Raw genomic sequence first — 27,956 nt, forward strand, 5'->3', positions numbered from 1 at the left:
TGTTATGAATCGAAATGTAAATATCTGATATGCAGGGTGTATTTTCATTCACTGGACCAAATTTGGCACAAATACCTGATACGCTCAAATTTGAATATTGGGGGGGGGGGGAGGGGAGAATTGATTTTGTCATTTGGGAGATGTAATTGCTGGGATTTATTGTTCACCTACAATCAAAGAGCATTTTGAACTCCACCAGTGATGGAAATGAACCAAACTTGGCACACAGAACTCCCATGACCAACAGAAAATACTGGAAGGGTTTGCTGGGCATGGACCTTGAGTTTTGGAGTTGAAGTTCACTTACATCCAGAGAGGTCTGTAGACTCAAGCAATGATGGATCTGGACCAAACTTGGCACAAATACTCAATATGCCCAAATTTGAACACTGGTGGAGTTTAGGGGAAACAGACCTTGGTATTTGGGAGTTGTAGTTGCTGGGATTTGTAGTTCACCTACAATCAAATAGTACCTTGAACCCCACCAACGATAGAACTGGGCCAAACTTCCCACACAGAACCAACCATAACCAACAGAAAATCCTAGTCTTTGGTGATCTCTCTGACACCCCCCTCACGACCCCCTCCCCAGAGGTCCCAACCCCCAGGTTGAGAAACGCTGCTCTAGCCACTACACTACTTTGACTGTCTTTAGGGTTTGTTTAGCCCAATCTTCAAGGCCAGGACTTATTTCTCATCTGTACCCTTCACAAACGCATAGCAAGCTTCTTATTGAATGTTTTTATGAGCTTCTACGCGCTCCTAGAATTTATAGAGTGCTCCTACTTTTTACCCCCCAAAAAATTGATCTCAGCTCACTTGGAGATTTATTTTCCAGGTGTTAGAGTTTATTATCACCAGCCAAGGAGCTGAATGAAAGAGAAAAGTCAACTCCTATTTCAGATGGTAGTTAACATAATGAGGCCAAATTGAAGAAATTAATTTTAGGGGAGAACAGAAAGATTGTGGATAAGATGCTCTACTCCAGATTTTCTTGGATATGTTACCTCACTTTTGCCTTGGGTTGATGGGAGTTGTAGTCCAGTTATTTCTGAAGAGACCTACATTCCCTAAAACCAGATAAGGGTAACAGTCTCATCCTGTGTACATTCACCCATGCCCTTAAAATAAATTTACATTAGAGCAGAACAGTTGTGGAATTGGTTCTTTTCTGTAGTGCAGCTCTCAAACTCCTCAATGGCCACACCAGGTAACAGATCATGGGAGTTATAGTACAAAAGTAACTTTCCCAAACTTCTATCCAGAAATGTGACGCTCAAACCTTGAGATGAGAAGATCAATGAAAAAAGCACATGACTGCTTCAACAAAACCTTATTTCCTGCTCTGCCATGTTGCTCTTATTCCAGATGTACTGGGGATGTCCAATAATGGACAAGAAAGACAGTCAGTGTGATACACATATTTTGGATAGGCCAACTTATTCTCCTCACTGAACCCTGAAGCTCCGTGTGAGACCTTGGGCAAGCTACTATATCTCAGCTTTACACAGGATTATGGTAAAAACAAAACACACAGGGAAAAAAAAGCAACACACACACTAAAAATATCAAATACTTACACGGGTAGGGAAAACGGAACCATGGTGCGATAGATATGATTTCACCTCGAGCATCTGTCCTGGCTTTGAATCCATAGGCATTTGCATCTCGCGGAAACACATCTGTGACTGTCAGAATGTAACACAGCAGCCAGACCACCAGAATGGCCAATATGATCTGAAGAAGGGATACAGTAAAATGCAAACAGTCCCATTATCTTCCATATATTCATATCTATTTCTAAAGTCTGATAGAAGGGAGGAATTACAAGATGGGAGAGTAAACCTTTCTAAATCACACTGCAATGAGTATATCATGCATTTCGTATTTGTAGTATTCTTGGTCCTATAGTTTTCATTTAGACTGGAGGGAACCTTTATGTCTTTTCCAAGTGCTTCTGGGCTGAGTGAAACTGAGGACCAAACATGTCAAATCTTTCTTTATTATGGTCATAGACCAGCATAAGGAGAGTGGGGTAGAGTCTGATAAAAGCATAATACATTAAAATCTCAGCTAAAAGCTAAAATGCAAATGTGTATTAAAAAGCTACAATGCATGACTGTAAGAGAGCTTGTTTTTTATTCAGAAGATGCCAATTTGGCAAGCCAGTGTGATGTCGTGGTTTGAGTGCTGCGTGACTCTGGAGACCAGGTTTCAAATCACTGCTCAGCCACAAAAATCCATTGGGTAACCTTGGGCAAGTCAGCCACAGAGGAAAGCAAAGGCAAACAAATCTTGTAGAGAAAACTCCGTAATAGATTCACTTTAGGATCATCATGTGTTGGAAATTACTTGAAGGCACACAACCTGTTGGAGATAATAGCCTTCTCAAGCCTCCTCTATCTAATGTTCTGTCTGTTTATAATGTGTCGTTTATTTCCTGAAGTGTATGTCTTCTTCGGTTTGCAGTTTTCTTAGCTCTATGTACTTGAGGCAGTGGGAGGGGCTGCAGGTCATGTGACTGGTTCAGTGACTGTTTAGAATGTTCAGTTTTAAAAGAATGGCAGTTAGAAAAGACAGTTGAGACTTGAGTCTGTTTGAGTACAGAAGCCAGTGTTAGAAATTAGAAGTCAGTTGAGGCTTGTGTCTTTTTGAATACAGATGCCAGTGTTAGAAATTAGAAGTCAGTTGAGGCTTGTGTCTTTTTGAGTACAGATGTCAGTGTTAGAAATTAGAAGTCAGTTGAGGCTTGGGTTTTTTGGAAGTAGACTTATAAAACAGAGCTATACAGAGTGATATCATTTTGAAGAGACTGTTAAAGACTATAAGTTAAAGACACAAACTGAAACATTAAAAGTTTAACTTGACAAGAAATGTACCTGTATATTTAAATACATGAAATTGTGAGTAAAACTTGTTATTTAAAGAATTCTACTTGAATTTTGTTTGCTGAGAGCATCTAATAGAAATAAGATATTTACACGTCCAGTGATCTTCCATTAGCCAATCAACTAAAGGGACACTCCTAAAACTCTGCTATTCAATAGGTTATGATCCTAACAAATTATAATCCCCTATAGGTTATTATCCTAACGAGTCATAATCCAGTGGTCCAAAACAAACCACCACAAAACTCTACAGAAAAAGAGGGTAGAGTTAAACCTCTACACACTCCAGTAGCTTAAAAACTAAATTCAAAACCTACACCTATTTCACATAAGAGCTATAGATAGAGAAACTTCCTCCCACCAAAAGGAGAAACCCATTTAAGGCCTTTTCACCCCATGTAATTAAAGCACGTTTATTCTCCTTTAAGTGCCATAGTTCCATCATCTACAATCCTCTGTATTTTGGTGAGGCACTAGAACTCTCTGGCTGAGAATTCTAAATACCTGTATCGGGATCCCATAGAGCAGTGGTTCTCAACCTATGGATCCCCAGGTGTTTTTGCCTACAACTCCCAGAAATCCCAGCCAGTTTACCAGCTGTTAGGATTTCTGGGAGCTGAAGGCCAAAACATCTGGGGACCCATAGGTTGAGAACCACTGCCATAGAGTATCACCATGACAGCTAAAGTGGGATCATTCCTCCTAAATGGAATGGTGAAAAACACCATGGGAGACCTGATTTCCAATCCCCTCATTGCTGTTGAAATTCTCAACTCATTCTTATCCCAAAGGTTGGAAGATAAAATAGTAGGGTCTGGGAATTTATATACCACTATGATATGATTAGAGGAAGGGGGAAATAAAGTATAAGACATTTTTAAAGTCCTATAAGTCATCTGCATCTAACTAGACTTTGGCCACACGATGCTTGCGCTATCAACCAGCAAACAAAGAGAACCCTTCTTACTGGAAACATCTTGAAGATCTGTATCCGGAAAACTGTGCATCCTTTCCCACATTTGTAGCCAGGTAAAAGAAAAGACACATTGCGCAGGTATTGAGCAAACAAAATGATCAGCACAATTGACCTGTTGAGAAGAGGGAGGAAAACACCTTGTAAGAGCAACTTGGCTGCAGAAGTACTGGCTTTCTTTTGTTGTATCTAAGAGTAGCAAGATTATCCTAAGAGTACCTAGGCTCCCCCTCCCCTCAACCTTTCTGCAGATTTCACAACATTGACAAAGGTAGGTTCTCCCATGAAATTGCCCTGAACCTGATCTGGATAGGGCTGGATGTTTAACTACATTGGAGAGGATTTGGCCTCATTTTATGAACTCCAGCTGTAGAGTTCTTGAACAAATTTGTTTCCTTTCCCCCCGCACCAAAATTGTCCAGTTCAGGGTCCTATGCAGACCGTAAAAATGGCAAATGAACTTGGGGCTGAGTAATTTGTATCTGTTTAAAAGCTACACATGTACATGTATACATATACTTATGTGAGTGAATGAGCTCACATGCCTATGTATATTCTTAAAACCATGAACCACATGTATTTCAGCCACCACACTCCCAATTTCACTCAAATCAGTTGCTATGCCATGCCTTCCTATGGAAAAGGTTGTTTATATGGACACAGAACCTCAAAGTTGCAAACTCCATTGCTAGCAATGTTCTCACCATGCCACAGATACTCTGTCTAGTTCTTCTTGTAATCTCTCTTGTAAGTTTTGGTTACTACCACCACATGTTCAAAATACTCTACAGAGTTCACAGCCAGTTATTTCCATTTTGCAGGATAGGATCGAGTCTGTTTTAGTTTGTATTTCAATGGAGCTGTTTAATGGAGAGATTCAGGACCTTGGATAGCTCCTTCGAATACAGAGTGGATTCACCACTGGACTGACAGAGGAGTTACCTGCTGCCATTGCTAAGATCTGTTTTCATCTCCACATGTACACAAGCAAAAAGCAACACACACACACTTTATAAAGATCTAATGACCTAAAAAACAATAATTTATAACAGTGGTTCCCATTCTGTGGTCCTTGGACCACCAGTAGTCCCCAAGAACTAAAATATGGCCCACAGACTCACCATTACTACACTGTTGAAATGAGAGTGATTGAGCTTGCAAAACCCTCTTACAGTGTGAAGGCAATGGGGATGTCGGGTGCGGAGAGGCTGATTACCCACGAAAGGCCTAATAAGCCTCCTGACTGCTGCTTCTCCCTCCCTCCCTCCCTCCCCCTCCCTCCCCCTGAGCGGAGCCATTCCATGTGGCGCCTGGAAGCAGGGGCGCCTTGGTTTTTTCATTTTTAGGCCTGTTCCTGAGGTTATTTGGGGTGCTGATTCAGAAAATTGCATTGGATAGACCACATCAGCTCTAGATTATCAAATATGGTTTTCTGTGGGCAAGCAGATGGCGACTACTGGATGGCATATGTTCTGTATCAGAAACTAGAGCTGATGTGATCTATCCAATGCAGTTTTCTGAATCAGAACCCCAAATAACCAAACCGAATCTGAAGTTGACCAAAAACTAATTCATAACCCTTTTGGTACTAATGTTAGAGAGTGGTCTCTGGTCAAAGTGGTCCCTAGTTAAGTGGTCCCTGGTCAAAAAAAGGTTGGGAACCACTGATTTAGAACATTATTGTCTGCTTCACTTGCATAAGTCTAGTAGTAAAGTGAGATGACAAAGAAGTGGGTGAGCAGCTATCTGGTTTGTATCTCTGCAGTTCATTCCTTTCTAATTTTGATGTCATTCCCTTCATCAGTACAGGGCTCCCACACCATCCACCCCCTCATCATTTTAAATTTCAAGCAGCACCAAAAAAAAAAAAAAAGCAGAGCTTACAAGGCTGCAATGCCCCAGTGTGATCCAGCTCTGTCCCCGGCTGCTTGGAAGACAGAAAGGCCTATTAAGGAGACTGTGGGTGTGACTGTGAGAGGCCCAATGTAGCTTAGCAGAGCCCCAGGCAGGCCCACCAACCCAATTAGCACTTCCACCAGGCTGGAAACGATGATTGCTCCTTGGATCTACAGTCAAATGAAATGAAGAAAAGATCCTATTAAACTGATAGTCAGGGAATGCAAGAGAGTTAAACAGCACCAGTAAGATCCAAGATCATGAAAATTACTTATGTCTGCAACAAAATGGCCCATGCATCCTGCTTTTAAAGGAATCCTTTAAACTAAGGTCTATCTCAGTCTCAGCCCATATAGATAAAGAGTTGCAAGAAAGGAGAATCTTCAATGGCTGTACAGAAGTCCATCTACACATAGCATCTTAAATGTAGGCTAGGGAAGCACATGGTTCATACGAGACCCTTTCACGTTGCCAAATTATGGTGCTAAGATCCCACTTTTACTTGGATTTGCTATGTAGGGAAGGGGCATTTAGAATTCTCATTCAGAGAACACTTAATGCCTCCTTCAACTACAAACTGCAGGATGACACATGATGCTGTCACAGTTGTTAAAATGACAATGCTATTGTATTGTTTAGAGGGCCCTGATATGCATTGTACTTGTATTTAAAGTAAGGTAATTATTTCCATATGTGTGTTGAAATCTATCTATCTGCAGTACACACAACTATTATACAGATCTGTATACATTTTACATGTTGCCACATGTGCACAGCAGCAGGATCCATTCCAGAGCACTGCAAGAAAAGAGTGGCATGGGATCCCCGTGCCATTAGCTCTGAACAGTTGGGTAGAGGACAGGGACCTCCAGCCCAGAGGGCCCTGAAGTGAAATCAGACACCTCTGCATTGCATTGCACTTGCTTTCATCTCACCCATTTTCCCCTTAAATGTTTTTCCCTGCCCCCTCCACTAAACTTTACTTAAACTTTTAGAACATGTTAGGCACAATGCAAAGAAAGCTGCATCTATGCTCGAATCATCCCCTGGAAGCCTGAAAGTTTGGTTCAACTTACTTCTCTCATCCTTGGTTGCCATATATGAGATGTGTTCAGGGGCAATGACCAGTTGCCATAGATTTCCTCTGCACAGTTGAAAAAGAAAGGTCAAAAGATATGACACCATTAATGCAGAATCACCAGAATGCATGAAGATGTATAAGATGCAAGAACGGAGAATCTCTTTTTAAAACAGACGTTTTATTGGGCATTTTTAATATATGTTTTAACTTCTGTATGTTCTAAATTGAATTTAAATGGTATTATGCTGTGATTTTAATTGTTTTGTTAACTTTTGGAAGTTGCCGTGAGTCCCACTCTGACAGAAACGTGGCGTATATAAAGTAAATGAATTGTTTAACAGTGTAAACTGAATCTGAAAGACAATCCTTCAACCCTGTCAGATTCAAGAAAGGGGGCAATTGAGGAGTGCTAGGATTGACTAGAGGAGCCACCCACATTCAGGATGATAGCAAAAATAACCATCAATTCATTTATTTATTCACTAGATTTATATCCCATCTTCTAGTCATTTAGATGGGAGCCCCTGGTGGTGCAATAGGCTAAATTCTTGCGCCGGCAGGACTGCTGATCTACAGGTCAGAGGTTCAAATCCGGGGAGAGTGGGTGAGCTCCCTCTATCAGCTCCAGCTCCTCATGTAGGGACATGAGAGAAGCTTCCCACAAGGATGGTAAAACATCAAACATCCGGGCATCCCCTAGGCAACATTCTTGCGGATGGCCAACTCTCTCACATCAGAAGCTACTTGCAATTTCTCAAATTGCCCCTGACATGAAAAAAAATAATTTAGATCTTCAAAAGAGCTTACAAGCATAATTTAAAAACAAAAAACAAAAAATTCATAAAGTCAGTTATGAATATGTAACCTAGGGTTACACATTTGGGACATTGTATTATTCACAATCCCTACATATTTATTACATTCAAGAACATTTAGTGATTATGAAAGTCCAACAATCCTCACTTACAGGGCAGCAGCTGCTGCAATTGCAGGTCTCTTCCCCTGTTGATCACCCACTGCCTCTCACTAGTGATCTCAGATGTGAGAAGGAATTGCAACTGGGATACCTTTGATTATGATACCACATATCACACAATGTAAGGGGGAGTGTTCAGAAACACCACTCAGCTGCTTTCCAATCCACAGAGGAACAGATTCCTCATCACTCACAGCAGCTGCTGCCTGGTAAGTGAGGATTGAGGGGATCAGGCTGGGAGACACTACTTAGCTCTGAAAATCAGGTGGATATATAGGTGATAATACATTCTGGTCAATTTGAATAACATCATCTAAAAGTGAAAAAAACGAATGGGCAGTAATTATAAGCAAGTTAGACAAATTTGTCATCAGAGCTTCATGCAAATAGGACAAATGTTGCCTTGTTTCTGAAAGGTAAGAATAATGGTGCAAAACAAATCAGCTTAGTGCTTAAAGCAGAGTTTCACTGGGTGCCATCAACTATTAACTGATCACTCAAAACACAGGCAAGTTTCATTGGCTCAATGGGCCTCTCGTAGTTAGGAATGGCAAAGTATTAGGCTTAATTATTTTTGTTCTTGTTCTGTATGATAAATCTATTATTCCAAGACAAGAGGTTACAAAAGACTAGTGTGGTGGTTACACACCTATAATGCCATACTCTACCTACACAGAATTAATAACATATGCCAATCATATTGTCTCCTACCAACCTGCAAGCTTTGCAAATTTGACTTACCTTCTGGAGGACACTTCCATTTATCCAGTGCCAGGATAGATTTGGCAGGTATCAAGAATGCCAGTGCGCTGGCTTGAAACAGAGGTAGTCTGAATTGCCAGAAAGAAAGAACATGGTTTGCTATCAACCTGGCCACTTTCAACTTGGTTCTTTAACATTTACTAAGAAGGAAATCCAGGTAAAATATACCTGATGCCCACAGTGCTTTGGATGAGAGTAGTGATCCCCACACAGCTGAAGATGGTGCCGATGAGCTGGCTGACGGTATACTGGTCCTTCCCTACACACAGGGATTCTGCCAGGAGGAAGGGAACAGCGATGGTGCCACTGAAGCATGTCAAGTAATGCTGGAAGGAAAATGTGGAGGAAGGGTGGGCCAAAGGAGCATAATCTTAGGCCCTTTGCCAAAAATGAAACCAGAAGGTGGTCTCCTTCTGCTCCTAAAAATAAGAGCTCTCTACACTATGTCCAACTCAGATTTCATCCTTACATGTGTTATATTCCCTGTATCTATCTATACTATTTCTCCTCTCTGTTTTGGGCTTAGCAAGATTTCCAAATAAAGATTTAATAGGCCACTTAATTCACCTGATCTAGGAAGCTAAGTAGGGTCAGGCCTGGCTCGTACTTAGAATTGGGATTGCCAAGGAATACCAGGTGCTATAGACTATTTCAGAGGAAGAAAATGGGAAACTAGGGTATGCGCATGCACACACACACACACGCACACACATGAATATATATAATATTAATATTAATAATAATATTATGTTGTAATACAATGTAATAATAATTATAATTCACTATTATAATTGTATATTTATATTACATGCAATATTACTAATAATATTGCAATATAGTTGTATAATATAATATATTGTATGTATATATACTTGTAAACCGCCCTGAGTCCCCTTCGGGGTGAGAAGGGCGGTATATAAATGTCGCAAATAATAATAATAATAATAATAACTATCTTTCAGTCTTCCTTGCCTAAAAAGCTCCATGAAGTCCTTGCCACAGACACAAGCATACAAAACAGTACTTTAAGTCATTTTCTTAGAATTCTGTACCATTCTGTTTAACAGTAAACAGAAATGGCAAGTGTCAACAAAACCGTAGCCTTTATGCAGCCACTGAGGGTTAAAACAGATGTTAAAGAGAATGCATTTTCCAATTAACCCATTTCCCCATAGATACATGTCTCAGGTATCATACCTGAAAATTAATCTGCTTCTATGTATGAAATAAATGTGTGTATGCACAAAATTAGTACTGAAGCAACGATTGGGATTATATTATTGGACACGGACTGGGGCACCGATGATGTAAAAACTGATTGCTAAGGAATGAGCACCTGATGGTGCAGCAGATTAAACCACTAAGCTGCTGAACTTGCTGACCGAAAAGTCAGCAGTTTGAATCCTGGGAGCAGGGTGAGCTCCCGCTGTTAGGCCCAGCTTCTGCCAACCTAGAAGTTCGAAAACATGCAAATGTGAGTAGATCAATACTGCTCCGGCGGGAAGGTAACGGCACTCCATGCAGTCATGCCGGCCACATGACTTTGGAGGTGTCTATGGACAACGTCGACTCTTCAGCTTAGAAATGGAGATGAGCACCAACCTCCAGAGGCGGACATGGCTAGACTTCATGTCAGGGGAAAACCTTTACCTTTAAGGAATGAGCCCAAATTGCCAAATTAACATGGGTTCTAAAGAATAAGCCAGTTGAAAACCTTCTGAAAGATTGGAAACCATTTATGGATTTTTAAGCAATAGGACATCTAACAATTAATTTTGTAATTCTGGTTATTAATAGCATTGTTTAGTTGGATTTGTAATGGTAGAATAATATATTTTGTATTTTCATTATATCTAGGACTGGGTTTCAGAGCCTTACTGTGGTTTCCTTAGATGTCTGTCTGTCTGTCTCTCCTTTTCTTCTTTTTGTCTTTTCGTTTTCTGAATGGATATTAGTTTGTAAATTAGACTGATATTATTAATATTCATTTAATGAAAAATAAAGCCCATGAGAATTACTTAGCTTGACTTAGGTCTTGAGGAACTGCTTTGGCTCCACTCCCAAAAGAACTGTGTAACAGATGGAGCTTAATCAACTTGTTACCTGAAATCCCAGTAGGATGCAGAGATACCATGGAGGAGCATCTTCAATGGTATAGATCATATCAAAGCCCATCTGCTCATGAGATGGTGGTGGGCCGACAGGATTTCTGTTTTCTACTTTTTGCTGAAAAGGAAGGAGGAAGGCATGAGTACAAAGAAGTGGAATCCTGGGGAAGTGTACATACTAGCTCAGCCTTCCCCAAACTGATATGACTTCTAGATAGTGCTAAAGGGGATTGTAGTGTAAGATATCTGGAGAGAGTAAGGCTGAGGAAGGCTACTCAAAAACATTAAGTTTTGAACTACAACTCCCAGAAACCTCCAGCTAGCCAAGCAAGCAAACTTTCCAAGCTCATGTGTTTTTTTCATGATGAGACAGAGGTCCTAGCTGTGACCAATGAAAATGGACACAATGTCCCAACATTAGGCACACCAGATGTCCTCAAACACCATTTCCCTTGCACATACTTACACTGTACTCACTGTACTCACAGTGCACGCTATCTTCAATATGTCATTTTGCCTCTCTTACAAATACCCTTCATTTATGTATTTGTTGGGTTTATACCTGCTTTTCTCTTGAGTCCAAGCTAGCTAATCTTTTGTTCTGATCTAATTTATGACAGAAATGAAAAGCTAGACATTTACCTCTAATTGGGGAGAGGCTGCCTTACGATTGGATAGCAACTTTCTAAATAGAACAAGCTTCTCACCTTGACAGTATTATATAGTACTAATAATGCCCAGCAGACTGAGAAATACCAACAGAGTTGAGATCCTCAACAGCAAAAGAGTCATGGGATGAAAGTTGCAGCTACTAAATTGCTGATGCTCCCTGTAAATCCATTAAAAGGGAACTTCTTTGGGCAGCAGCAGACACTGTTTTGAGGAAAATATTTGGAAGGCAACTCCACATGCTTGAACCTCATTCCTATCTGAGGGCCCTTCCACACAGCCCTATAACCCAGAATATCAAGGCAGAAAATCCCACAATATCTGCTTTGAACCGGGTTATCTGGGTCCACACTCAGATAATGTGAGATTATTTGCCTTGATATTCTGGGATATAAGGCTGTGTGGAAGGCCCTTAGTTCCTTTAAATAGAGTGATGATGCCAAGAGCATTGCTGCATAGAAACAAGAACTGCCGGACACTTCTAGAGACTGTTGCAGGCAAGGCTGAAAGGCTGAACAAGTTCAATATCAGGCAGCAGGTCAAGATGGCACAAATTGATAATGGGCAAAGTTGGAAGAAACTCAAGCAATATATAAAACTAGGTAAGTCCTAAGGTTGCTAAGAAACATTTTGCCTATGCCTCTCCTCCATTTTCTCAGGCCCCTTCCACACAGCTGAACAAAATCCCACATCTGCTTTGAACTGGATTATGTCAGTGTGAACTCAGATAACCCAGTTCAAAGCAGATATTGTGGTATTTTCTGCCCTGAGATTCTGGGTTATATGGCTGTGTGGAAGGGCCATCAGACAGGGTTGGATAACATGTGCATTCTGGATGTTCAATGGCCACTGAGCCCATTAGTTCTAAGTAGTAAGTTAACAACTGTAGCTCCAGCCAGCTCGGCCACTCGCCAAGGGTGAGGGGAGTTGCAGTCCAGCAACAACTGGAGAGCCCCCCACTTCTCCTCTGTAGGAACTGAACAGACTTCAACAATTTGTTGTATTATATTGTATCCAACATTATGTTCCATTAGTACTTCTCACAGTATATGCTGTTTAAAACTGGGAGGGCTTTCCCCACAATGCTCTAGGACAGTGGTTCTCAAGCTATGGGTCCCCAGGTGTTTTGGTCTACATCTCCCAGAAATCCCAGCCAGTTTAGCAGCTGTTAGGACTTCAGGGTCTTGAAGGTCAAAACATCTGGGGACCCACAGGTTGAGAACCACTGATCTAGGAAATGGCTCCATGTCATGTTCGGAAATTGCTCATGGACCAGCATCAGGCCATGGCCAGCTATTTTGAGTAGCCCTCTTCTATATTATTATTATTATTATTATTATTATTATTATTATTATTATTATTTATAACCCACCCCCTCTCTCCAAGGAGACTCGGGGTGGCTTACAACAAACAAATAAACAAATCTATCACATTTCAACTGAATGAGAACACAGATTTGTTTTGATCAGCTGGGCTGGGTTGAAACTGACATTATAGAAACTGGACATATACCCGGAAAACCAGTTGTAATTGAAACTGACATCCCATTTGATGCCACTCCCATGGATTGTACAATTCCTCTTGTAGCTTCTTCTCTTGAATCTAAAGCCTCTTCCAGACAGCTGAATAAAATCCCATGGTATCTGCATTGAACTGGAATATCTGGCATTGTCTGCATTGAACCATAACTGGAATATATTGGACTCACATAACCCAGTTCAAAGCAGATATTGTGGTATTTTCTGCCTTGATATTCTGGGATGTATGGCTGTGTGGAAAGGCCCTGAAGCTCCTTAAACAATGTTTTATCACAGCCCAGTGCAAACTGTTTTCTTCAAACTGTTTATTGTGTACGAAGGCTGAATGATCAATCTTCAGTTCCTTTGCTGTCTGTTCATCTGGTGGGTGGGATGCAAAATAGAAGAACCCTCTTTCCAGCACATCACAACTAAAAGACACCCAGTAGCTAAGGAGGAGAACGGGAAAAGTCCCAATTCCACTAAATGTCCTGTGCTTCAGGATTTTAGAGCTTAATGTCCACTAGGAATCTAAGGGCCCTTCTACACTGCCATATATCCCAGAATATCAAGGCAGAAAATCCCACAATATCTGCTTTAAACTGGGTTATCTCAGTTCACACTGCCATATATTTCAATTCAAAGCAGATAATCTGGATTTTATATGACAGTGTAGAAGGGGCCTTACTTCCAATTCTACAACTAAGATTGCGAGGACAAGCTATATCATAGCTACTGAATAGGTTATGATGGAAAAAGAGCCCTGATTTCATTATATGCCCAAGCACTCGACATAAGAGATGCATGTTTGGAGCACAGCGCATGTGCTTCCACCATGGAGCAAATTCTCTTTTATGTATTAGACATGGCTCCCAAAAAGAGGGCCTACTTAATGCATACCTTTTAAAGAGTCCCTGTTGTCAGCATACTGCAATCCTAGGTAAGCACCCACCATGTAATAGAAACATGGTTCTCTTGCTGATGAATTCCAGATTTTGTCTCTTTTTGGAATTGCTAGTCAAAATTCTCTAGCTCTCTCTGGCTTAGAAGATCACAGCCAGGGCATGTCAACATGAATCAAGAGTATGGTGGAGTAAAAGTTTCATTGCAACTCATTCCATTGAGCATGTTAACTGCCATTCACATATCTAATCACATTTGGCATTAAGAGGACTCTGAGCTTGGTTGGAGATATGGTGCAAAGTGGAAACATCATCTAGATCAGTGGTTCTCAATCCATAACACTGTGACCCCTTAATACAGTTCCTCATGTTATAGTGACCCCCAACCAGGCCCGTAGCCAGGATTTTGATTCAGGGTGGGGAGTGGGGTGGGGCTGGGATTTTGGTTCAGGGGGGGGGGGGGGCTGAATCTGAGTGAGAGAGATCTACCCTAGCAAACCTTTTGTATCGTTATCCCAATACCCCCATGCATATGGGATATATTGAGCATGGTGATCAGATCATGATATCAATAAACATAACAATTTAAATAATACCAGTAAGGCCTTCTCACGGACCACTCTCAGAATTTCGGGGGGGGGGGGGGGGCTGGAATCGTAATGTAAATATCTGATATGCAGGACGCATTTTCTTCCACTGGACCAAATTTGGCACAAATACCCATTATGCCCAAATTTGAATACTCATTGGGCTGGGGGGAATTGATTTTGTTATTTGGGAATTGTAGTTGCTGGGATTTATAGTTAACCTACAATCAAAGAGCACTCTGAACTCCATCAACAATAGCATTGAACCAATCTTGGCACACAGAACTCCCATGACTAACCAAAAATACTGTAAGGGTTTGGTTGGCATTAACCTTGAGTTTTAGAGTTTTCATCCAGAGAGCACTATAGACTCAAATAATGATGGATCAGGACCAAACTTGGCACCAATATTCAATATGCCCAAATGTGAACACTGGTGGAGTTTTGGGGGAAAAGATCTTGACATTTGGGAGTTTTAGTTGCTGGGTTTTATAATTCACCTACAATCAAAGAGCCCTTTGGTAGAATTGGACCAAACAGGTGGAGAGATCTTCAGCATTCTTTGACAAAGGGGTTCCTAAGACCATCCGAAATACGTGTTTTCTGATGCTCTTTGGTGACTCCTATGACACCCCCTCGCAACCCCTCCAGGAGTCCCGATCCCCAGGTTGAGAAATTCTGATCTTGTTGTTTCTTGCAATTCCACTGATCTGCAGCTTAAAGAGAAACCCCATTCATTATACAGCAATATGGCTGTGAACCATAGGTTACATGCATGGGGTTGAGAGAAGAGAGATGCCAAGAAAAACATTAATGTGAGAATAAGACATCCTTTTTGAATGCCACAACATACTGACATCCAGAAATCACAGGATTGAGTCGCTAGCCCTAGATGCAGAAAGACAGTCACTTAAAATGTTTTGTGTTTGGGGTCTCGAAGAAACACTGGATAAGAAGGAAGGAAGGAAGGAAAGAAGGAAGGAAGGAAGATAGAAAGATAGATTCTGAGGGCCCTTCCACACAGTCATATAATCCAGAATATCAAGGCAGACTGACACATAATGTTTGCTTTGAACTGGAATATCTGAGTGCACACTACCATATACAGTAGAGTCTCACTTATCCAACACTCACTTATCCAATGTTCTGGATTATCCAATGCATTTTTGTAGTCAATGTTTTCAATATATTGTGATATTTTGGTGCTAAATTCATAAATACAGTAATTACTACATAGCATTACTGCGTATTGAACTACTTTTCCTGCCAAATTTGTTGTCTAACATGATGTTTTGGTGCTTCATTTGTGAAATCATAACCTAATTTGATGTTTAATAGGCTTTGCCTTAATGCCTCCTTATTATCCAACATATTCGCTTATCCAACATTCTGCCGGCTCATTTATGTTGGATAAGTGAGACACTACTGTATCCCAATTCAAAGCAGATAATGTGGGATTTTATTCAGCTGTGTGGAAGGGGCCTGAAGCAAAAGCACTATCTGAATCAATGTGAGGTAAAACAAATATCATTCTACAGTCTGTTCTTCAGCTTTGCTGTTTCGTTGTCCTTTCCCGATAGCCAGGGAATACATCTTACCAACAGCTTTGCCTTTCAGTCATGCTTAAAATGTCGAAGCTAGAAACCACAGGCAGGTGTCTGTGCTGATTAGAAAGAGTAAATTTACCTTGTGGTGAGATGGGTCTTCGGAGCTGCTTCCCATCTCTCTGCAAAGCAAGGCCACACTTTGTAAAGAAAGGAAAAATGTGACAACAGTACACTCATTATCTTGGGAAGGACTTTAGTCAACATACCAAAGACTGTCAATTTATAACTGGAGCCATTGGCTACTGATTGTAAAAGATGCAGTATGGACTTGAAAGTTCACACATTAATCTTCATTCATCAGATGCTGGTAAAACCCATTTCCCCCCTCACTTTCATTATGACAGTTTTTCAGTTCTGTTATTGTATAACTGATTGGCTAGCTGACAGTTTACACAGAAACTGAGTTTGGTCATGTATAAGGCACCTGGGGTCCAATACCATTGGAATCCACATTTCAAAAAAATATCTTCTCTCATCTGACATAGTTACAGCAGGAGGCAAAATCCAAGTCAATCAGCACTTTTCCTTCATATTTTGCTCTGGCATTTGTTCTGCACAGAAATACAGCCGCCCATCTGTATCCACGGATTCAACCATCCATGGCTAGAAAACATTCTTAAAATTTTCAAAAAGCGAGCCTTAATTTTGCCATTTTATATAAGGGAATCATTTTACTATGCCACTGTATATAATGGAATAATTTTTACTGTGCTACTGTAGGTAGTGAGACTTGAGAATCCAAAATTCTGTGTCCACAGGGGCTCCTGGAACCAAATTGCAGCTGACACTTCGGGCCCTTCTAGACAGGCCCTATATCCCAGGATCTGATCCCAGGTTTTCTGCTTTAAACTGGATTATATGAATCTGCACTGCCAGATAATCTGGGATAAGCAGAAAACCTGGGTTATAGGGCCCGTCTGGAAGGGCCTCAAGTGCCCACCGTACATAACTTTTACATTTTATTTTGACTGTGTTCATTTATCACTAACTTAGTACAGTAGAGTCTCACTTATCCAACATAAACGGGCCGGCAGAACGTTGGATAAGTGAATATGATGGATAATAAGGAGAGATTAAGGAAAAGCCTATTAAACATCAAATTAGGTTATGATTTTACAAATTAAGCACCAAAACATCATGTTATACAACAAATTTGACAGAAAAAGTAGTTCAATATGCAGTAATGCTATATAGTAATTACTGTATTTACGAATTTAGCACCAAAATATCACGATGTATTGAAAACTTTGACTACAAAAATGCGTTGGATAATCCAGAACGTTGGATAAGCGAGTGTTGGATAAGTGAGACTCTACTGTATTTCCAAAGTAGAAATCCAAAAATCATACCTTGATTTTGCTATTTTATATCAGGGACACTAATTTACTACACTATTGCATATATATAATGGGATCTGAGCATCCATGCATTTTGGTTTCCACAGAGGATCCTGGAAACAAACCTCAGTGGCTACCAAGGCTCCACTATCCAACTGCACCATCTTCTTTCAAAAGGCTTTCAAATTTAACCAACCATTTACATATCCATCCCTTCATTCCATATTTCCAAATAATAATATTTACAATCCCACTGCCTGAATTTAAGAGACTTTTCCAATTTCCAAAGTAGTTGAATTTAATTTTTTAATTGCCTCATTTACTGGAAAGAGATAGGGCATTAGACAAGAAAGGGGATAATCATTGCTTTTGCTAGGAGAGAAGGTAAAGAGAAAAAGATTTATTAAACTAAGGGATTGAGAAGATTAAGAAGATGCCTGCACACATCAGTACTTACCCTCTTGTTGCTTTTCACTTTATCCTTGTGGCCTTGATAGCTTTTCTTTACTAAATGCCCTGCTCTCCCTGTCTTAGTCACAGTGCAAAGATACTTCCTCTTTTGATTTCCAAGAGGGCTTTCTCCTCCCTGTTCTTTAACCAGTGAACATGCCTACAGAGCAACTTACCAACTATACACACCAATACCTTTGCTCCAGAGTGAATAGCCCCACATAACCCCTGGAGATATCTTCGCAGGTTTGTGAAGTTGTCATAGTAGCTAGTACAAGATAGTAAACAGTACACTTACAAAATGAAGTTATTTATTGCTGGGGAATTTGATAGATCTCAATAAGAAGGAAATGCGAAGCTGTGATAGTGAAAGATGGGCAATAATTTACGTCAGGATTTAAACCAAAAATGTAGAACAGCACACAGGATAACACTCAGGCTATATATTGGAAATAATTTTGCTATAACACAGCCCAACAAAAAGATTTTTTCTTGATGTCTTGGTTTTTAGGGACTTTGATATACGATTACCTATGGGTGAGAAGATGGTGACTGGTAGATAGATAAAGGTTTTCCCCTGACATTAAGTCTAGTCATGTCCAACTCTGGGGGGTGGTGCTCATCTCCATTTCTAAGTCGAAGAGCCAGCTTTGTCAGTAGACACCTCCTAGATTGTGTGGCTGGCATGACTACATGGAGCGCCATTACCTTCCCATCGGAGTGGTATCTATTGATCTACTCACTTTGACATGTTTTTGAACTGCTAGGTTGGCAGAAGCTGGGGCTAACAGCAGGAGCTCACCTGCTCCCCAGATTCGAAAAGCTGACCTTTCGGTCAGCAAGTTCAACAGCTCAACGGTTTAACCCACTGCGACACCAGGGGCTCCTGACTGGTAGATAGTGTATCTCAAAACCTGAAACTGGTTATTTTATAAAGTTTTAGCTATTAGTTTTTAGATTTTTTTATCTAGTGATAGATTTATATTGTGCATTTGTGTCTGTATGGGTTATTTAAGTTCTTTTTGTATGTTTTAAGTTTAAAGTTGTGTTGTTTTATATTACTTGATGTGGTCGGCTGGGCTTTAGCGCAGCAGGTTAATCACCAAGCTGCAATGTATCTTGCCAACTGGAAGGTTGACAGTTCAAAGCCCAGGTCTGGGTGAGCTTGTGACCTTTAGCCCAGCTTCTGCTTACCTAGCAGTTCGAAAACAAATGTGAGTAAATAAATAGGAACCGCATTAAAGCAGGGAGGTGTTTAGGCTCAGCATTTTGATCAAAAAAAGAAGGAAGTTTACAAAGAAAGCTCTTTGGCAGGGAGATGGAGCGACAGCACCCCTCGGTGGCCGGAACCAAGCACAGACTCCAAAGATGCCGAAAGATGGAAAAGCCTATATATATACCTCTATCTGCAATCTGTCTTGTCATTGTTATAATCGGCATTGAATATGTGTTCTGTGATCCACCCTGAGTCCCCTTCAGGGTGAGAAGGGTGGAATATAAATACTATAAACAAACAAACAAACAAACAAATAAACAAATGGATTGTATGTTTACTTTTTTTTTTGGCTTTGAATGTTTGCCATATATGTTGGAAACCGCCCTGAATCCTTTTGGGGAGGTAGGGCAGCCCACAAATAAAGTTTTATTATTCTTTTATTATTATTATAACTGATAGGGAAAATTGGTGCCATTTGTGGAATCAGAAGGTCAAATATATACCAATATGTGTGTTGGCCAGTGAATCAGCTGTGTTATTAAACCAGAGGTTGCTTCTGCACAGCAAAAGTAGATTTTTTAACAACAAAAGTAGAATTCCACGAAATAAGTTATTGAGCCTTCTTGTTCTGAATAAAATTTAAACCACACTTGGAATTCCTAAACTGACATGGATGTTTGGAGTGAAAAATTCTGTTGAAACTCATACATGGCCATCTGATTGCTGATGACAAGACAGAAGGTAAACAGGTGTAAAAGCAAAATCAAAGATTTTGTTAAGTATGAATGATTTATTTATTTAAAATATTTATATTCCGCCCTTCTCTTCCCGAAGGGGACTCAGTGCAGAGTACAACATATATACGGCAAACATTCAAAGCCGGAACATAAAATAAACCATAAATATACATAAAAACTAAAATCAGTTATCTTCACATGAAAACAATTTTTAAAACCATCACAAGTCAGCCATACCGGATCCGGTCAGCAGGGTGAAATTTCATATAGCTGCCGTTACTGCGCTCTCTCAAAGGCTTGATCCCACTGCTAAGTTTTTACCATCTGTCTGAAGGACAGGAGGGAGGGGGTGATCTAATCTCACCAGGGAGGGAGTTCCATAGTCGGGGCAATCATTGAGAAGGCCCTGTCTCTCGTCCCTGCCAATTGCGCCTGTGACAGTGGTGGGACCGAAAGCAGGGCCTCCCAGAAGATCTTAATCTCTGTGGTGGTTCATAGAGGGAGATGCATTTGAACAGCTAATTGTTAAGTCTGCATTGGAATCCTTACACGAATTGTTCGCAGCAGCTGGGCAGAAAGGCAGCAGAGAACAGCATATCTACCTTGTCATGAAGTATAAATGGCACAATATGTCTTCTTCTGATTGTCCTACACAGACTCAGGGAAGCTGAGATAAAGACATGTTATTTGTTTGGCTTTTGGGAAATGTGCAAGTAGTCCTCATAGCCATTAAAAACAAGGATTTTAATGATGAGAGATCAATATTTCCCCAACCAGCACAAATTCAGCCTTCTCTTGGCTTCTTACAGATTCATACTCTGTTACAAATCTAGTAGTGCTCATTTTATCACCTATCCGTTTATCTTGAATGCCAAATATATCAGGATAAAGAAGCAGGATTACCCATGGAGATGTAACAACTGGATGAAGGAACATCAACTGTCAAGGACAGAACGCCACAAGATAAGATATAACAAAGTTTATTGGAGTTACAGAACCAAAAATGCCCGTAAAAGACAAGGGCTAGGCAAACATTGGCCTTAAAAGTAAAAAGACACAAGGAAAACGTTCAAAAGATAAACCGGATTAAACCGGAGTTTAATCCGGGTTAAACCAAAAAAGCTTACTTCAGCCTGGGACTAAAACAAACAAAAGCTGGTGAACAAAAGGTTCAAAGGAATACAAAAAACTGGCAGCAGATGCTTCTCTGCTGCCAAAAGCTATGTTTGAGTAACTAAGAGGTTACTCCTCCACACAGCAAGCAATTTCCAGATACAAACGCAGCATTCAAGGGCAGAAGCGGTCAGCGAAGTTCCAATCCGGTCCGAAGGTCGTAAGGCAGGTACAGACGTTTGTAGTTCACCAGGTCCAACGATAATCACAGGAAGGAGAGTCCGAGGCCGTAGTCAGTCAGTCAGTCAGTCCAGAATAAACAGATGGCGTCCGTCAAGAAGACGACGGAGGTCCAAGCTATTAAGATTAAGCACAGGTTGCACAACAAAAGCCCACACAGTTCCTCCCGCCGTCTATGCCCAGTGTCCTTGGTAACTTACGTAGTCAGCAAACGAATCACACCCGTCTTCAGGAATTTCCCACACAGAGCCCAAGCGTTCGTCCAGATTACCTTGCCCAACGCAATTAGCCATTGCTTCCAAACCCCATTTTATGCTAGTTTACAGCTCCTCATCACTATCAGCTGTTACCCTAATTCCAGGCGTTTCCTCATCACTTTCCTCATCAGAACTGAAACACCTTTGACTACACCCCACAGCATCCCCAGCTGTGGATCCCGTCCCATCCCTCCAGCTTGTCCACGGGTCTAATCCTGAAGGTCCCCAATCGCCTTCCATACTATCATTGCCAGTGGCACCCAAATCCTCCCTCCCTCCATGTCATCCTCCTCTGAGCTAACCATCTCTTCCTCCATTCTCTCAGTAAAACCCTCAAAGGAATCCTCGTCAGATGGTTCTGCAAATAAGTCCCGCAGCCGCTTCCTTTCTCGCTCCTCGAGAGTATCTGACTCCCGAGGAGTCTTACGACCACGTCTCCCAGTATCGGAGCCATAAGGCTCAACCATAACACTATCCCCTCTCACAAAGGCCTCCTCCTCCAAAGGCGGAGAGACAGCAGTGATGTCTTCAGCTACAGCACCACGACGTCCAGAGGTATCTAATTTTAACAAAGAACGGTGAAAAACAGGATGGATCTTAAAAGTAGAGGGCAAACGCAAACGAAATGCTACCGAAGAAATCTTTTTAACAATAGGAAAAGGTCCCAAATACCGTGGCGCAAACTTTCCCCCAGCCTGTTTAATGTACTTAGAGGACAACCATACCAAATCCCCCTCTTCCAACTCTTCCCCTGCTTGTCTATGACGGTCGGCTTGAGTCTTTTGCGCTGCCTTAGCTTCTAATAGTAAACAACGAGCAACATCATGCAAAGCAGCCATTTCAGAAGAACGGTACACCGGGTCAGAGGAAACCACATTGGTTGACGGCGCCACACCTCCCCGTGGATGGAAACCATAAGTCAGCTCAAAGGGGGTATGCTGACTAGACGTATGCACCGCGTTGTTATAGGCGAACTCAGCCACCGATAGCCATTTTACCCAAGCAGTTGGTTGGTCTAAACAGAAACAACGTAAATATTGCTCCAACAACCCATTAACTTTTTCAGATTGACCATCCGTCTGCGGATGAAAAGCTGAGGAGACATTCAATTTAGTTCCTAAACACTCATGGAAGTGTCTCCAAAAACGCGACACAAATTGTGGAGCTCTGTCTGAAATAATCACCTCAGGAGCGCCATGTAAACGGTAAATGTGCTTGGTAAACAATAACGCCAATGTAGGAGCCGCTGGGATTGTCGAACATGGTGTAAAATGAGCCATTTTAGAAAATAAATCCTCCACCACCCAAATACATGTATAACCCCCAGACTTAGGCAAATCAGAAATGAAATCCATGGAAATAATTTGCCATGGTCTCTCAGGGACAGGCAAGGAAGATAGTAAACCTCTAGGGCGCCCAACAGGCGTCTTACTCTGCTGGCAAACAGCGCAGCTATCACAGAAGCGAAGAATGTCTTGTCGCATCTTTGGCCACCAGTAGTTTCTGATAATGAGCTGTACGGTCTTAAATCTGCCAAAATGCCCAGCCATGGGTTCGTCATGATGTGCTCTAATGACCTCCAACCTGAGTGCCCCCACTGGTACATAAACCTGTCCATTGCGTACCAGTACGCCATCCTGATCTTGTAAATGAGGCAACATTGTAAGATTCCCTACTGACAATAGCATGAGTTGCTCTTGAGTCCAGTTATCTTCCTTCTGAGCCTCTAGGATTTGAGCATGTAATCCCATCTCATTTTCCACTACACATAAAGAGGCAGTAGGCAAAATTGTCTGGGACACTACCTGCTCACCGGTCTTAAACTCGGGTTTGCGAGACAATGCATCTGCCCGCAAATTTGCCTTCCCTTCCACAAACTGAACTTTAAAATTAAACCTAGAGAAAAATAAAGCCCATCGAATCTGGCATTGATTTAATTTCTTGGCCGTTTGCAAATGTTCCAAATTCTTGTGGTCAGATCTGACCACAATTTGATGCCGTGCGCCCTCTAACCAGTGCCGCCACACCTCAAACGCCACCTTGATAGCCAGTAATTCCTTCTCCCATATGGTATAATTTTGTTCAAACGATGTTAGTTGCCGAGAGTAAAATCCACAGGGACGCAAAGTCCCTGATGAATCCCTTTGAGATAATACAGCCCCCAACGCATAGCTAGAAGCGTCTGCTTCTACTATGAACGGCTTGTCCACATCCGGATGTATTAGTATATTGTCTGCCTGAAAGCTAGACTTTAACTGTAAGAACGCATCGTGAGCCTCCCGTCCCCACACAAACGGTTGTTTCTTACGCAAGAGTTGCGTTAAAGGTACCGTGAGTTTGGCAAAGTTTGGGATAAACTCCCGGTAGTAGTTAGCGAAGCCTAAGAACCGCTGCACATCTTTCTTAGTCTTAAGTTCTTGCCATGAGTTGACTGCATCAACTTTATGCGGATCCATTTTGAGTTCCTTTCCGGAAACTACATGTCCCAGGAACTCAACTTCAGGTACATGAAAAACACATTTAGAAGCCTTAGCGAAAAGCCCATTAGCCCGTAGGCGGTGTAGTACCTGCTTAACATGCTGTCGGTGTTCTTTTTCATCCTTAGAGAAAATTAATATATCGTCCAAATAAACCACCACAAATTGATCAATTAAGTCTCTAAATACATCGTTTATGAACCTTTGGAAGACCGCAGGCGCATTGCAAAGTCCGAAAGGCATTACACGGAACTCGTGGCATCCGAAACACGTGTTAAATGCCGTCTTCCATTCATCACCTTCCCGTATTCTAATCAAGTTATACGCCCCCCGCAGGTCAAGCTTGGTAAAGATCTTAGCCCCTTGCACCCTCGATAGTAATTCCGAAATCAGAGGTAGCGGGTACCTATCTCTAATGGTGTGCTTGTTAAGAACCCGGTAATCACAAACCAACCTAAGTTCTCCTGTCTTTTTAGCTACAAAGAACACAGGTGCAGCAGTTGGAGAGCTAGATGGGCGAATAAACCCCTTAGCTAGGTTTTCGTCAAGGAATTCTCTCAAGGCTTGCCTTTCTGGTACTGTTAAGGCGTACAACCTTCCTGCTGGCAATTTTGCACCGTCCACTAGTCTAATGGCACAATCGTATGGTCTATGAGGCGGTAACTTATCTGCTTCTTTCTTACAAAATACGTCTTGAAATTCCCCATATTCACTAGGCACTCCCTCCATATCAACCTGAGAAGGGTTTAGAGCAAAACATTCCTGCCTCTTAAAAGCTATAGTATGCGTTACCCAGTCCACTTGAGGATTTACTAAGGTTAACCAATCCATTCCCAGGATCACGTCATACCTTGGTAATCGTGTAATATCCCAAACAAACTTTCCCGTTACTCCTTGTACCTCCCACGTTATCTCTGAGGTCTCATGATTAACCACCCCAGTCTCCAATAATCTCCCATCCGCCCCTTCCACCCATACATCGCATGCTTTACGCACTACAGGAAGTCCATGCTTCCTTGCAAACCCAACATCCACATATGAGACCGTAGCCCCTGAGTCCAGCAGTGCCAAAGTAGAAGCAAGTTCTTTTTCCCCAACAGATAAAGAAATGGGTACAAATACATGTTTCTTCCCCTCAGTTGACTGCTTTAAAAGCCCTAATGCGTTGGACTCACGTCGCACTAGGGCTGGCCTTTTCCCGAAAGCTGGGAAGGTTTTACATTACAAGTTCTGGCAAAATGCCCAGCATTCCCACAATACAAACACAACCCCAGTTGTCTCCTACGGTTTTTTTCTGCTATAGATAGTTTTTTAAACACCCCGAGTTCCATAGGTTCGTCCCCCTTTGTCACAAGTGCCTTAGGCTCAAACACAGGTGGCGCAGACATAGCTCTAGACTGTTTACGGGATTCGAACCGGGCGTCCAAACGCAACACTTTAGCTATTAAGGCATCCCAACTTTCTGCCGGCTCTAAACGTGCCAATTCATCCTGGAGGTAGTCATTTAAACCCGCAATAAACAAAAGCATAAATGCATTCTCCCCCCAGTCTAATTGATGTCGATACGAGTTAAACTTATTTAAATAATCCAAAACAGTCCCCTTTCCCTGTTTCAACCGATAAAGAGCCCAGCTAGCATTCTCCGTACGGAGGGGATCCCCAAAAGTGTCAGTTAATAATTTTTTGAAATCACTTAAATTGTCCTTGACTGGGTCATTTCCCAAAATCAAATTAGTGGCCCATTGTCCTGCGGGACCAGTCAATAAACTCAAAATAAATGCCACCTTGCTAGTGTCCGTAGGAAAAGCTTATACACTAATCTGGGAAAAATAGAGTTCAATTTGTGCCAAAAAGGTAGGCAGTTTGTTCCGAGACCCGTCGAAACGTTCGGGAGTCATAACATGTCCTTTGGCTGGCTGTGCTGCTTGTGCAGCGTAAAAAGCAGCCTGCAACTGATCAAAGCGAGCTTTGAGCTCCTCCATCGTCTTCTTGACGCAATTAACTACTAAGAAAAAACTTTTTTATGGGCGTTGGGCAATCTGTCAAGGACAGAACGCCACAAGATAAGATATAACAAAGTTTATTGGAGTTACAGAACCAAAAATGCCCGTAAAAGACAAGGGCTAGGCAAACATTGGCCTTAAAAGTAAAAAGACACAAGGAAAACGTTCAAAAGATAAACCGGATTAAACCGGAGTTTAATCCGGGTTAAACCAAAAAAGCTTACTTCAGCCTGGGACTAAAACAAACAAAAGCTGGTGAACAAAAGGTTCAAAGGAATACAAAAAACTGGCAGCAGATGCTTCTCTGCTGCCAAAAGCTATGTTTGAGTAACTAAGAGGTTACTCCTCCACACAGCAAGCAATTTCCAGATACAAACGCAGCATTCAAGGGCAGAAGCGGTCAGCGAAGTTCCAATCCGGTCCGAAGGTCGTAAGGCAGGTACAGACGTTTGTAGTTCACCAGGTCCAACGATAATCACAGGAAGGAGAGTCCGAGGCCGTAGTCAGTCAGTCAGTCAGTCCAGAATAAACAGATGGCGTCCGTCAAGAAGACGACGGAGGTCCAAGCTATTAAGATTAAGCACAGGTTGCACAACAAAAGCCCACACAGTTCCTCCCGCCGTCTATGCCCAGTGTCCTTGGTAACTTACGTAGTCAGCAAACGAATCACACCCGTCTTCAGGAATTTCCCACACAGAGCCCAAGCGTTCGTCCAGATTACCTTGCCCAACGCAATTAGCCATTGCTTCCAAACCCCATTTTATGCCAGTTTACAGCTCCTCATCACTATCAGCTGTTACCCTAATTCCAGGCGTTTCCTCATCACTTTCCTCATCAGAACTGAAACACCTTTGACTACGCCCCACAGCATCCCCAGCTGTGGATCCCGTCCCATCCCTCCAGCTTGTCCACGGGTCTAATCCTGAAGGTCCCCAATCGCCTTCCATACTATCATTGCCAGTGGCACCCAAATCCTCCCTCACACGAGTCCATTCCATGTCATCCTCCTCTGAGCTAACCATCTCTTCCTCCATTCTCTCAAAGGAAAACCCTCAAAGGAATCCTCGTCAGATGGTTCTGCAAATAAGTCCCGCAGCCGCTTCCTTTCTCGCTCCTCGAGAGTATCTGACTCCCGAGGAGTCTTACGACCACGTCTCCCAGTATCGGAGCCATAAGGCTCAACCATAACATCAACAATGTGAGGTGTACAAATTACATCATATTGCAAGTAGAAAGTTGGAAGAAGGAACATCAACAATCTAGTATATGCAAATGACATCACATTACGAGCAGAAAATTGGAGGAAGGAATGTCAATAAGATATGCAAATGATACCATATAATGAGTAGAAGCAAGCAAACATTTTGAATAATGAAGGAAGTGCAAAGGTAGGTTTACAATTTAATGTTTAGAAAACAAAAAAAATTACCACAGGAGATTTACATAATTTTAAAGCAGACAATGAAGATACTGAAATGGTTCAAGATTTTCCACCCTTGGCTCAGTCATTATTCCGAGTGCAGTCTGCAGTCAAGATATTAGAAGTGTTGCTGTGGAGGAATTAGACTAGAGTCTGACATGTAACAATATATCATTTAATACCAAAGTTTGGTTGATCCAAGCCATTGCATAAGTTGGCATCGAGTTGAAGGCAGTTAGCAACATCTTAGAATATAACATTGTATTTTAGTTCTAGTAGTCCCTCCAGGCCATCCTCTCCTCCATTCCAGTGGTCTTTTTTCTTTTTTCTTTTCAGATTCATATGTTATTTGAGTGATTATATTCCTTCTGTTTATGTGATTGTTTTAGTCAATTGTTATGTTTTGTTTTTGTTTTTAATTCTTATAGCGTTTTATAGTGTTTTCAGTGTTTTATTGTACAATGTTTTATGCTGATTTTATATTGGAAACCGCACTGAGTCCCTTTGGGAGAGAGGGCGGTATACAAATAAACTTTTACTTACTTACTTACTTACTTACTTAGCAACAACAATAAATTCTACACATCCCAATTCTTTTTCAGGTCACTTGAAAAAAATGAAACAAACCAATAGATTATTGCAAATCAATACAAGCTAAAGTGGACAGGAATGGAGTCAGTGTTTTACTCAGGAAATGGTGTGGCATTAATAGTGAGGAGAGATATAGCAAAAGCATGCAA

The 27,956-nt window shown here is 41.5% G+C and overlaps 1 protein-coding gene and 2 long non-coding RNA genes across 4 annotated transcripts in view; all 3 read right to left on the reverse strand.

The window, feature by feature from the left end:
* The window catches only part of slc23a1 (solute carrier family 23 member 1), a 30,531-nt gene extending 12,649 nt beyond the window's left edge, over positions 1–17,882 (reverse strand). The window contains exons 1-9 of one of the 2 annotated variants that reach the window (XM_008115422.3): positions 17,761–17,882; positions 16,046–16,085; positions 10,680–10,802; positions 8,745–8,902; positions 8,556–8,644; positions 6,834–6,901; positions 5,746–5,927; positions 3,856–3,976; positions 1,581–1,737 (exon numbers count right to left, since the gene is read on the reverse strand). In XM_008115422.3, coding sequence (XP_008113629.1) covers positions 1,581–1,737; positions 3,856–3,976; positions 5,746–5,927; positions 6,834–6,901; positions 8,556–8,644; positions 8,745–8,902; positions 10,680–10,802; positions 16,046–16,081 — 934 coding nt within the window. In that variant the 5' untranslated portion in view covers positions 16,082–16,085; positions 17,761–17,882. Of the gene's footprint in view, positions 1–1,580; positions 1,738–3,855; positions 3,977–5,745; positions 5,928–6,833; positions 6,902–8,555; positions 8,645–8,744; positions 8,903–10,679; positions 10,803–16,045; positions 16,104–17,760 lie in introns of both variants that reach the window. The other variant, XM_008115430.3, reaches the window with a different exon arrangement.
* A 2,788-nt stretch (positions 17,883–20,670) lies between these two features.
* Positions 20,671–21,586, reverse strand: LOC134292624 (uncharacterized). The gene is made up of 2 exons (XR_009999876.1): positions 21,260–21,586; positions 20,671–21,176 (listed from the first exon to the last, which is right to left on the reverse strand). It is a non-coding gene; the product is annotated as an uncharacterized LOC134292624 (long non-coding RNA).
* A 4,271-nt stretch (positions 21,587–25,857) lies between these two features.
* LOC134292631 (uncharacterized) lies at positions 25,858–26,804 on the reverse strand. The gene is made up of 2 exons (XR_009999882.1): positions 26,447–26,804; positions 25,858–26,363 (listed from the first exon to the last, which is right to left on the reverse strand). It is a non-coding gene; the product is annotated as an uncharacterized LOC134292631 (long non-coding RNA).
* Between the last annotated feature and the right edge of the window lie 1,152 nt (positions 26,805–27,956).

Source organism: Anolis carolinensis, chromosome 1, assembly GCF_035594765.1.
Source record: "Anolis carolinensis isolate JA03-04 chromosome 1, rAnoCar3.1.pri, whole genome shotgun sequence".
Lineage (NCBI taxonomy): Eukaryota > Metazoa > Chordata > Lepidosauria > Squamata > Dactyloidae > Anolis > Anolis carolinensis.